This window comes from Paralichthys olivaceus, chromosome 15, assembly GCF_024713975.1.
Source record: "Paralichthys olivaceus isolate ysfri-2021 chromosome 15, ASM2471397v2, whole genome shotgun sequence".
Taxonomy (NCBI): Eukaryota; Metazoa; Chordata; class Actinopteri; order Pleuronectiformes; family Paralichthyidae; genus Paralichthys; species Paralichthys olivaceus.
Window position 1 is genome coordinate 16,589,176 of NC_091107.1, and position 11,137 is coordinate 16,600,312.

At 38.8% G+C, this 11,137-nt stretch overlaps 1 protein-coding gene across 2 annotated transcripts; it reads left to right on the forward strand.

Annotated features, from left to right (window-relative positions):
* The first annotated feature begins 86 nt into the window (after positions 1-86).
* hrh2b (histamine receptor H2b) lies at positions 87-6,669 on the forward strand. 2 transcript variants are annotated; one of them, XM_020085615.2, is made up of 3 exons: positions 87-231; positions 5,034-5,838; positions 6,015-6,669. In XM_020085615.2, the coding sequence occupies exons 2-3, from the start codon at positions 5,218-5,220 to the stop codon at positions 6,492-6,494; spliced, it is 1,101 nt and encodes a 366-aa protein (XP_019941174.2). In that variant the 5' UTR covers positions 87-231; positions 5,034-5,217; the 3' UTR covers positions 6,495-6,669. The 2 variants fall into 2 exon arrangements, with proteins under 2 accessions (XP_019941174.2, XP_069366335.1); XM_069510234.1 differs by lacking the exon at positions 87-231 and adding an exon at positions 1,969-2,118.
* The last annotated feature ends 4,468 nt before the right edge of the window (positions 6,670-11,137 follow it).

Consider the following 11,137-nt stretch of genomic DNA (forward strand, 5'->3'; position numbering starts at 1 on the left):
GAATACTCTTAGGCCATAGCTTCCCAGCTTGTACACTAGAGGGAGTGATACGTGTGTATGTCTACATATGTCTATGAGAGGAGGGAGGAGAGGAGGAGAGAAAGAAAGAGCGTGAGAAAGACAGAAGTAAGTTCAGACACACATTGGGAGGCTCTGAGGAAACACAGGAAGATATCAGTGATGTGGGAATAATGTCAGGACCTGATGCACATTCAACACAAACCATGTGAGGTGAGTTCACGTCCTTGTTTTTAATGTGGAGAATTAAGCCGGCATAACTACATTTCAAAAGTCCCAGTCATTGAGATGAAGCTTCATGCAAGAGCTGATGTTCATTGTAGAAATGCATGTGTGTGTTCGTTACTGGGAGATTCATCCCCGTGTTGTTTTCTTTGGGTGCACATTTACAAAATGTGAGCAGGTATGTAGGTGGATGGGTTAGTCTGGACTGTGCACCACTATACTGTATACCCTTATTTTGCATCTCTGAAAGTTATTTGGACACTAATATAGTTTTGGGTTTGAGAGAAGTTGTAGTTTTGTTTTCATTGTTGTGTATATTTGTATCTTATCATAAGTTTTAACCCAAAGGGAGGGTGCCAGGTTTTAATGTTGGACGTGGAGTTTATCTTGATGTTAGGGTTTTCTTGTTTTTGTCTCATTAAGCAAATCTTCATTTTATTTATCTTTATTTATATGTAAATAAAAATAATATTATAATTTTGTGTATTACCAAACTCAGTTCAGATAAAGGCCTCACCTTTATTCTTAGTGTGTGTGGTTTAGTACGAGCACAAGGCAAAGATACAAGTGCACTGTAAACCAATCATGTAACTGCCCACAGAGGATTTACCATATGCTGCTCTGAGCAGTTTCACTTTTCATGTTAAATAATTTATCTGCATTGCTTGGCCACCTCCTTCTGTCCTCCTGGGCCGGATGTATTGCAACAGTGTTATCTCATACTGTTGACTCATCCAACTCACAGGCTAAACTTAATTTGCTGCTCAATGCTTGGGGATATATTTGTTTGCTATTGCCAAGAGCTCAACAGGAACATGTCTTAGAATTAGATTAAATATGTAGATGCACTTCTCATATATACAATTAAGACACCCATCTATGTTCGCACCCAGAGACTGTCTACCATCTGTTCTGGTCTTGTGAAGATACTCAAGTCTGTGGCAATGCATCTGTTGTTGTTTTTTAGACTATATTAATGATGCTTTATACTTAAATATATATATATATATAATTTTATGTCTCTGGAAAACAAACATTGAATTAATTATACAATGATCTCAGGTTCTCATCATGGTGCTGTAGTGTTATGTTTCATCGTCTGTTACCACACAACAGCAACAGTGCAAAACGAAAGTGCAGAGGATCATTTGCTTTTATTCTATTAGAGCTTCATATTATAAATTGTCTCTTGCTCTTTATGGCCTGTGTGTGAAGCCTGTGAGCAGCAGGATGACTGGGGACATGGCTCCATCTTAACTCTGAATAAAATCGCCATGGAAATGAGAAGTGTTTAGCCCTGAGGGGGAATCTATTGACATCTTTAAAAAGATCGAAACCTTGAAAATCTCGCCCTGGATTGTCGGGTAGAGCTGCCTGTTATCTATTAAGACATTATACACAGCCACTGAATCAATATACACATTTATTATCATTACTTAATTAATTAATGCCTTTTTGCATTGTAGCCATAGTTCATGATGTTCAACATGCAACTCGGTCAGTCACTAATAAGAAAAGCAGGAATGTTGGAATGTTGGAATACTTCTTAAACTATTAAGTGTGTAGAAATACAAAATACTGCAGAAAGTGGAGAAACATAATTAGAGCGACTGTTTAGATTAACAAGGAAATGGATTAGATTAACCCGGTAAATCTGTTTTGAAGTGCACTTGCTGTGGTTGTCATAACAAATATAAAGTTGTTTTTTCTTTTTACGCATACTTCAACCAACCTCTAATTTTAGAAATGGTTATTTCAACAAGTCCACTCTTTTAGATGTAACTCTACCTAGGTCTATTTTTATGCTGGATTGAGGCACCATGGAGCGGCCTGGTGGTACAGGGGGTAGTAGCTGTGTCATCCCACAGCAAGAAGGTTTGTGTCAAAATCAAATTTCGGCCCTCGCTGCAGTCGGAAAGTCAAATCTCTTTTCCTGGAACCTGATTGAGTTAGGAAAGGAGAAGCACAGTGTGAAGAACTCACACTCTGTGTGTTTACTTATAGCAGGAGAAGGTGCAGTGACAGAACTGTGCTGCAGGCCAACAATTTAAAACCTAATGAGGTGTACTAATGAAAGATGTTTTCAGTTCATACAAAGGGAACCTTTAACCATCAGTTACTCAGAGGAAGGAACAACAACATTATTTTATCTAGAATAAAAACAAAACAAACTGAAAGATATAATATCATGAGGAATATACATGAAGGAAACCTTGGAGTGGAGAACATTCTATGTATGTGCATTCGACAATCAGGGGATTCAAATAATTTATATTTGTATTTAGTTCTAATGATGATATTTTGAACTATAAATTCAATATGCTTCTTGTTCACTGTGACTCCTGACTGGACCGATCAAGATGTTTGTCTGGTAGTTATCAGGATTACGCAAAAACTACTGGACAGATTATGGAAAAACATGGTGGATGGAAAGGTCAGGGAAAAACCCATTACAGGAGGCAGATCCATAGATAGGGCATTTTTAATATTTTCCTGGATTAAGTAAACGTTAGGGCCTTGGTGAAAAGATCCACTTGAAGGCCATTCTAGTTTGTCTCTGTATGTTGGCCCTGCAACACACGTCACGCCAACATTTACACTATAATAATATATTGTTGTATACAGAGGATTAATAAAAGATGAAATGGGTAAATCTGTTGAGGTGATTATCTCACCCTCTTAAATAAAATATTGTCTATGTATAGTTATAAAAGTCATGGCTGCTTTAATGAAAGAATTTACTATATGGCCTTCTTGTTATAAAGAAGCAGATAGCAAATTAATAACAAAACAAATCAAACACACAGTACAGTTTGTATTATCCATCAAACAGTCTTACTGATGCTCAATAATGATCACAAAAATCAATTTTGCTTGTTTATTGAAATAAGGCATTCAATAGTTTAGCCTAATTTAAATTTGTTCAATTTAATTTTAAAAAATTTAGGAGGGATGATGGCTAAATCTTGCAGCTGATGCAGAAGCAACATGTAAGACATAGAATGACATCAGTGAATTATTTAGTGCAAACCGAGAACTTGATTATTATTTAATTTGCATTTATCAATATCCTGGGTGCAAGTAAGGTCAGCTGGGGCTTAGAAAGAGCATCTCACACAAAAAATCTGGTTATTTATATTGTTTTTTTATATAATTGCTTCTACATTTAAGATTAGCTCTGAGTGACATCTGATGACTCAAATCCATCATGATCTTTGAAACAATTCTTGTAACAATAGAAAAGTGGCCAAATGACATGTCGGGGTTGAATGCATGGGAAAATTTTTCTGGTTTTAGATTCATGGGTTTTCTTAAAGAGCTCAGTTTTGTTTACTTTACTCCTTTTACGGAACGTTTTATGTGTGTTTTTAAGATCTTGTCATATAATGGCCTGAAAGTCATGCACACTATAGTGCAGCCATGCTTTAAGAGGTTGATTTCTCAGTGTAGTCATTTATTTTGTCTTGCAGGGACCATTCTCCTCCAACCTATGTCTAAAAGTACATACTTTATCTCTCTCTGTGTTGTAGACCATCCTGGTCGAGTGTCACAGATAGGTGGACCTCTACACAACTTACTGCCAAAGTCCTTCAGGGGAATAATTTAATGTATAACCTGTAGTTTTTAAACTTTCAGAAAAAAACCCTGAAGTATGGAATATAAATGAACTGTGCCTCATGAAAAACAAGAATAACCTGCTGTTCCATGAGAGAAGTCAGGGAATGTCAATGAATCTGGTCCAGGGTTTCACTGAACATCAGGTGTGTTTTCACCCCTGTCCATGTGTTGGTTGGTTGGTTGGTCAGCAGGATCAAACAAAAACTACACATCAGGTTTCTACAAACCTTGGTGGAAATATGACACATTTGCAAAGAAAGATGGACAAAGGGTTGGAGCTAGGATTTTCTTTTACTTTCTTCACACATTGCGAGGTAGGGCGTTTTTCTTTGTTTCTTTTCTTTTTCTTTTAAAAAATCTCATTCTTTTTTCATCGGCTACACAGTCTTAAATAGGCCAAGAAACCTGTAACTACAACCAATGTGCTGAGATAATGTGGAATCAACAGTTTATCTCAATAGTTTTAGAACTATGCCCAAAATGTTAAAGGGACTGTTGTGCCTAATTGGAGAAGGTATGCACTCTACTGAATACCATTCTATTTTCAACATGTAAACTGATTAGATGGTTTGTACTACATGGTAATGAGCTGCAAGAATGCCGCTGTTGTTTTGTTTAACTGGGCGGATGTATTGAAACTTAATGGCATTTAGATGAGGTATGTCAGTATGTACATAAGAGGGTGAAAGGTGATGTGTACTGTGTGAATGCTGACGTGATTATTAACTCTGTTAGCACTCTCAAGTAGTACTATTATTGTATTCTCCACTTCTACATATTGAATTGTGTTTTCATAGTTTCTGCTTGTGTACAGTGACTATGACCGTACATGTGCATCAGCAGCTCATCTCAGCCATTGTAGGCTATTGTTTACTGTAAACTATTTCTGTTAGCTATTTATTCTTTCACATTCTTTTTTTAATGCAATATTAGTCATTTGTGCACATTTTATTACAGACCAGGTTCCAATTATTAGATTTAATGAAAGGCCGTGGCAAACAGGAAAGTCTCTAACATTGATTTATGAGAACTAAGAGTTTCAGCATACCTGCAGTTCACTGGGATTTGTGAAAGAGCTATAAGAATAATTGATTGATTGAATGATAAAATGTTGTATGATTGGTAAAGTGTGAAATGTTCAGATGATGATAGTTCTTCTCCTTCTTCACCAGGGACGTTATTTGCTTCAGAGGCAACAGAAAGAGATGAGAAAGTGCTTTCAACTCAGTGATCTACTTCTAAAAAGTTTGGAGATAGGTGGATGAAGCAGTTTTTACGTTTTTTTTACTGGGATTCAAACAGTAGCACTGTTTCTGTGGCCTGGTGCCTGAGGAGGAGCAGAAGGAGGAAGGCACCATGATCTCCACAGCCCTCCGTTGGCTTGTCCTTGTGTCGTTCATCATTCTGACCATCAGTGGGAACGTGCTGGTGTGTTTGGCTGTCGGGCTCAGCCGCAGACTGTGGTGCATCGCCAACTGCTTCATTTTGTCGCTGGCGGTGACAGATCTCCTGCTGGGCCTGCTGGTGCTGCCCCTGACTGCGACCGTGGAGCTGCGTGGTGGGAAGTGGCCCCTCGGGGGAGTCCTGTGTAACATCTATCTCTCTCTGGACGTCATGCTGTGTACCTCCTCCATCCTGACCCTGATGGCGATCAGCGTGGACCGATACCTGGCCATTTCAGCTCCACTCAGCTACTCTCGGAGGGTCACACCTCGACGGGTGACGCTGGCCCTCATCGCAATCTGGGCGTTGTCACTGGCCGTGTCCTTTGTGCCCATCCACCTGGGCTGGAACACGGTGGACTACAGAGTGCAGCACTTGGACTGGGGCTTGGGGGATGAGGACAAAGACGAACGCTACTGCCAGTTTGAATGGAATAACAACTATGTTGTTATCTATGCCTTTGGCTCATTTTACCTGCCTCTGCTGCTTATGAGTGGAATGTATCTTTGCATATTCAGAGTGACACGAGAACAGGTCAGTGTTTATGATCATTCTGTACAACATGCTGAGGGGGGATGTGAGAGATCATAGCTAATTAATAAATACATAAGTAATGCAGCAGTGATTACATATTAGTGATTCATAAAAGTGTGAAAACATTAAAATATGATTCACATATTTCAAAACATTTTCTCCATCAATCCCTCCAGGTGCGGCGTATCCGTGCTGCCACGCCATCATATCCACGCGGAGCGTCGACCGCAGCCATAGCCCACGAGCACAAAGCCACAGTGACCCTGGCAGCAGTACTGGGGGCCTTCATCATATGCTGGTTCCCTTACTTCACTTTCTTAACCTGCATGGGCATAAAGGAAAAGACAAACCCTCCTAACACGGTTCACTCTGTGATCCTGTGGCTGGGCTACTTTAATTCTGCCCTGAACCCCATCCTGTACCCAGCCTTCAACAGGGATTTCCGCAGGGCCTACGGAGACCTGCTTCGCTGCAGGGGACAGTCTCGCAGAAAACTACCATTCACCCGCTTGTTCGTGCATAAAAGCCTGACCTTTACTAACGGACAGAAGTCGCGGCAGCAGTCAGGGAAACATACGGACAAAGTTATGAAAGAAAATGAGGGGAAGAGCCTCACGCTTCATGAGAGAAACGGTATACCTGATGAGCCATGGTGAAATGCTGGACTGTAGACCTGCAGGAACTGTAAATACAGAGTCACTACTACTCACAGTACTAGATTAGCTAAGCATTTTAGGTGTTTAGTGTATAGTGCCAAGGATGATACAGTTCATGTAAAACCCATGAGTGGTTTTGTGTATAAGCAGAATAAAAGCTTGTGCGTAAATAATAGGTGGCCATTATTTTCTTGATGAGTGTTCCAGTAAAGAAAAGTCACAGTTCTGAAGTATCTGTTTATTATAATGTGGAAAAAGCAAAGTGTAGACAGAGCACAGCAGAGTGGCATGAATAGATGACTCAGTACATTTCCCAGCAAACTGCACAGAGGTTAAAATGTTGCAAAGTGTTTATTTTGCTTTGCTCCCAGTGATGCCAGTGAAAGTGAATAAGTGTCTAGCAGGTTTGACTTCCTGGATGTGTCGACACATTTACTACAACTAGACAGAACATTCAATTTTTCAAAATAAAGGTGTGTTGTTATTATTCATGCCTGCAAGAGGACTCTTGAAATTGCTCAAACTGTGGCTGTACGTCTCTTGTATATGGTAAAGTGTTGGTAAAAAATATACTCAAAAAATGTTGAGTGCATTGATAATAGTTGAAGTTGGTTAAATAACTATATTTATTGAATTGATTTGGGATGAACTGATAACACCACCCCATAGAAGAGATGATGCTACTGAGATTATTATTCACTAGTAAAAGATTTTGTAATTTTGTTCTAAATCACATTCAATACCGACACATCATAAAATATGCTGGAATCCATCAGAGGAGCCTCTGTTTGAGGTTTTATTTACATGCACTACGTCTGACTTTGTGCAGAAATGGAAAACCAAAGTAAAAGAGATGGGAAGTGTACATGCTGCTGCAACTGCTGGAGAGTGGGAAACATCCCATCACTGTTGGTAAAGTGACTTTCCTGAGTCTCCATCGGTCATGTGACAAGACTACAGGAAATCTCTGAGCCAGAGAGTAAGTGCAGCACATGATTAACCACAACAGACTGTCTCTGTGCTGAGCTGGACCTACACTGGCTCATGGCTCCAATAACAAGAAATCAGAGATATGAGAGTGGTTTTAACGTCCATGTAAAACAAATAAAAGATTAACTTAAGCAGCCACACTGTGAATGTGCCTTATATATCACAAAGCAATGTGAGATATTATGAGTCCTAATTCTAACAGAATACACACAATATTCAATATTCTTAATTTCACAACTTGATGTGTGCATTTTACGAGGAATTATAGTGTTCCCTTTCAAAAACAATGTCTTCAAAATGGTTGTCACAAAATTAAAAAAAAGCTTTGAATATATTTATAAATTATAAGATACTGTAAATAAAGTTAAACAAAATTTTTAAATGTAATGCATGGAAAGGCTATCTTATTTAAACCTTATCAAACTGGCTAATGTGCTCATGTTAATGTTTGATAATGAATAGAGCACTGCAGCTGAACCTGAAAAATAAAGAACAAAACAAAAACACAATATATAAAGGGGATTTCCACTAACACAAGATAATCAAGCTATTACTGTACTTGACATTCTCATACTGTATAAATAATAAAATAATGAATGCAAATCAGTTGACGGACGTGCACATCCACAGCGGGGTCATGGAGCGTGCGTCATCACAATGTTTTATAAGTGTGTTGATTTAATATCGTGCTTTTTCCATTATGTAAAAGAACCATGCCGCTGGTCTGTGAGGCTGAGTCATTTTCATTCTGGTTATCTCAGTTTACGTTCACATTATCATTTCCTATGTCACAATTCCGCACAATAATAAACAAAGTCCCACCTGCTGTACAAAGAGCAGAATGTTTTTATCTCAGTGTCTCTGTAATTAAGTTACTATTGTTTGGGTGAGAGTGTGTGTGATCAGTTATTTAAGCCTGAGCGCAGAGCCAGATGTACAGTGTTTACAGTGTAAGCAGGGCAGATAGGCTGAGCGTTGATACTGTAATCAGTGTGATTACAGTATGAGGCATTGTTCACCTTGCGGCCGGCTGTGGTTTGATCACTGGCTCCTCCATTCCGAATGCCGACGTGTCCTTAGGCAAGACACTGAACCCCAAACTGCCCCTGATGTCTGTGTGAGGGATATTTGAAAGAGCAAGTGTTGCACCTAGATGCACTGTATCAATGTGTATGAATGGGTGAATGGCAAAACTTTGAAGCACTTTGAGTGGTGGTGGAGAATAGAAAGCTCTATGTATCAATATATATATACAGACTTTTTACCTTAAACTTTACAGCCTCACATTACCACCACATTTTGTACACTACGTTCCATTTACATAAGAATTTAATCAGTAAGCATTATGTAATAGAATAAAAAAAGATGCAAGCAGTTGTAACTCTGTTTATACTTCATCTACACAGTTAGATAAATTCAATAAACAGATGTATTTATTAATGGAATACATAATATGTATTGCTAACCCTTTGACCAGCCTTGTTTATTTAGGATGTACCCTATGCATTATACTGTTCTTTAGCTGCAGGATACTATCATATACTATGGATTTGAATATGATATATGGTTTTAACAGCACCCTGATATTAGACTATATATAGTAGTAGTAGCCATTGTGTATTTCCTTGTATGGGAATGCAAAAAAAATAAACCATTCAAAATGAATCTGTCTGAATTCATTTATTTAACTACTTTGTGGACATGTTGCAATGACATCAGTAGACTGAGTTTTGGCTTTGGTGCCAGTCAGCCATGAATGAACAATGCCTTTCTAACAACTAAGGATTTTGGGAACCAAGACGGGCAAGAATTCAAATATTTAATCATGAAATGGGGAAGACAGGCAGCCTGATGAGCCTGGTTTCCTTAGAGGAATGAAAAGGTGCACTGATTTGTTTCATACTCTGAACACAGAAGCAAATCACTGACAAAAAGCTCACTGCTGCCAACAAGTTCTGTAACAGTGGTTATAGACTACTACTGCTGGGCCAGAAGCACGTCGGGGAGACTCCTCGGCAACCAACTGAAGAAGCCTCAAATGGAAAAGAGGAGAAACGAGATAGAAAGGATTATTTCTCCAGGGGCCACAGACCCCACACAACTCCAGAGCTTTTGGTTGAGGTAGTTTCATTGTGACAGTCCTGTCTTGATAAGGACGGCCAATGAGAGGGTTCATCTGGCCAAGGTGGGGGGTCAATTTTCATAGATTTGAAGTAGTTCAACTGAACTGACTGGACATTTTTTAGTGAGTGTGTTCACAAAGATGTGCAGCCCAGTCTTAGGTGTCCCTGTGGGGTCGTACTACAGGTTCCATCAATAGAACAGGCAGGTGTTTGACAGTATATGTCCACCAGATGGCAGTATAAAACAGTAGACTGGATGCACAGATATGTTTTTTCCTAAATCCACTTATGCATGGCCTCAAGGCAAAAAAGATCTTGTTGACAGTGGTGGATTTTTCTGATTATTCAGATTATAATACATGATAAAAGGAAACAGAGAGTACAGGAGACAATATCCAGAGACATTATGTCTCGGTAATGACAACGATAAAGTCATTGTTGGAACATGACATCAAATGTTTGGACTTGGATTCATTATGATTCTTTAGAAACTAGTCAAGTCAAAAAGAAATGGATGAATAAATGAAGTAAGCTTTGACATTTTGGAGATTTTAAAACTCTCAATTATGGAAAAGGTGCATACGATCTTATTCTTATTAAAGCCACTGTTCCACACATCAAAAGTTAAGCCAAAGTGTCTTTTTTTTTTCACCCTCTTTTGGCTGGCTGCTGCATAGATTGTAAACCCTGCTTCCTCCATGTGAGTGGAATGGACATGGACCAAACTAAAAAGGCAAAGAACATGTTAAATACATTATACTCAATGATGGTAAACTAATTGTTGATATAGCTGATGTATATATACATAGATATACATAGATATATTGATTGATGCTTTGGAAACAAGCGGAAATTTCATGATTACCCGAACGTATCGACAGGACCTAAACACTGCAGCTCCATCATCTCAATGCTTCTGGGCAAGATGTTCCGTGCAAAATGGCAGCGTTCATTTAAGATCCAGCCAATTCCTTCGATGTGGACCTTTAAGATGTGGGGATGTTTAAGTAGAGCAGAAGACTTTGGAGAAACTTGATGATAAAAGAACATATGAAGAATCATAAGAATAGGATTTCATTACTTGAGGAAGTCACTTCAATAATTCAGATTTTGGGAGGATGTATATGTGACAAATTTGTTTTCACAAAATTGATCAGACATTACTTTTTCGGTCATTTGTCAGTGTCAACAGAACAACTTTGGATCCACTGAGTTTGTGTAGCTAGACATTTATAAAAGTATATATACTTCTTATCATAGGAATGTGATAAAAGTTTTCAAATCAGCAGCTGAGTAGGAGGTGAGGTGGGCAGTGAGATGAGAAGCTTTAAAAAAATATTCTCTCTTCTGGTTTTCTCTTTGCGCCTGCATTGAAGGTCTGTGAATATATTGCCTTTGTATGTAATTGAGTGCTGGCTGGTGTCTGTGAAGTCACACGTCCTAATTGTACCCAGTGGACCTGAACAGGGGCAGCAGCTGCTATGGATAATTAAACAAATTTCTTCTGCAGACTGCACAGGGAACAAGTTT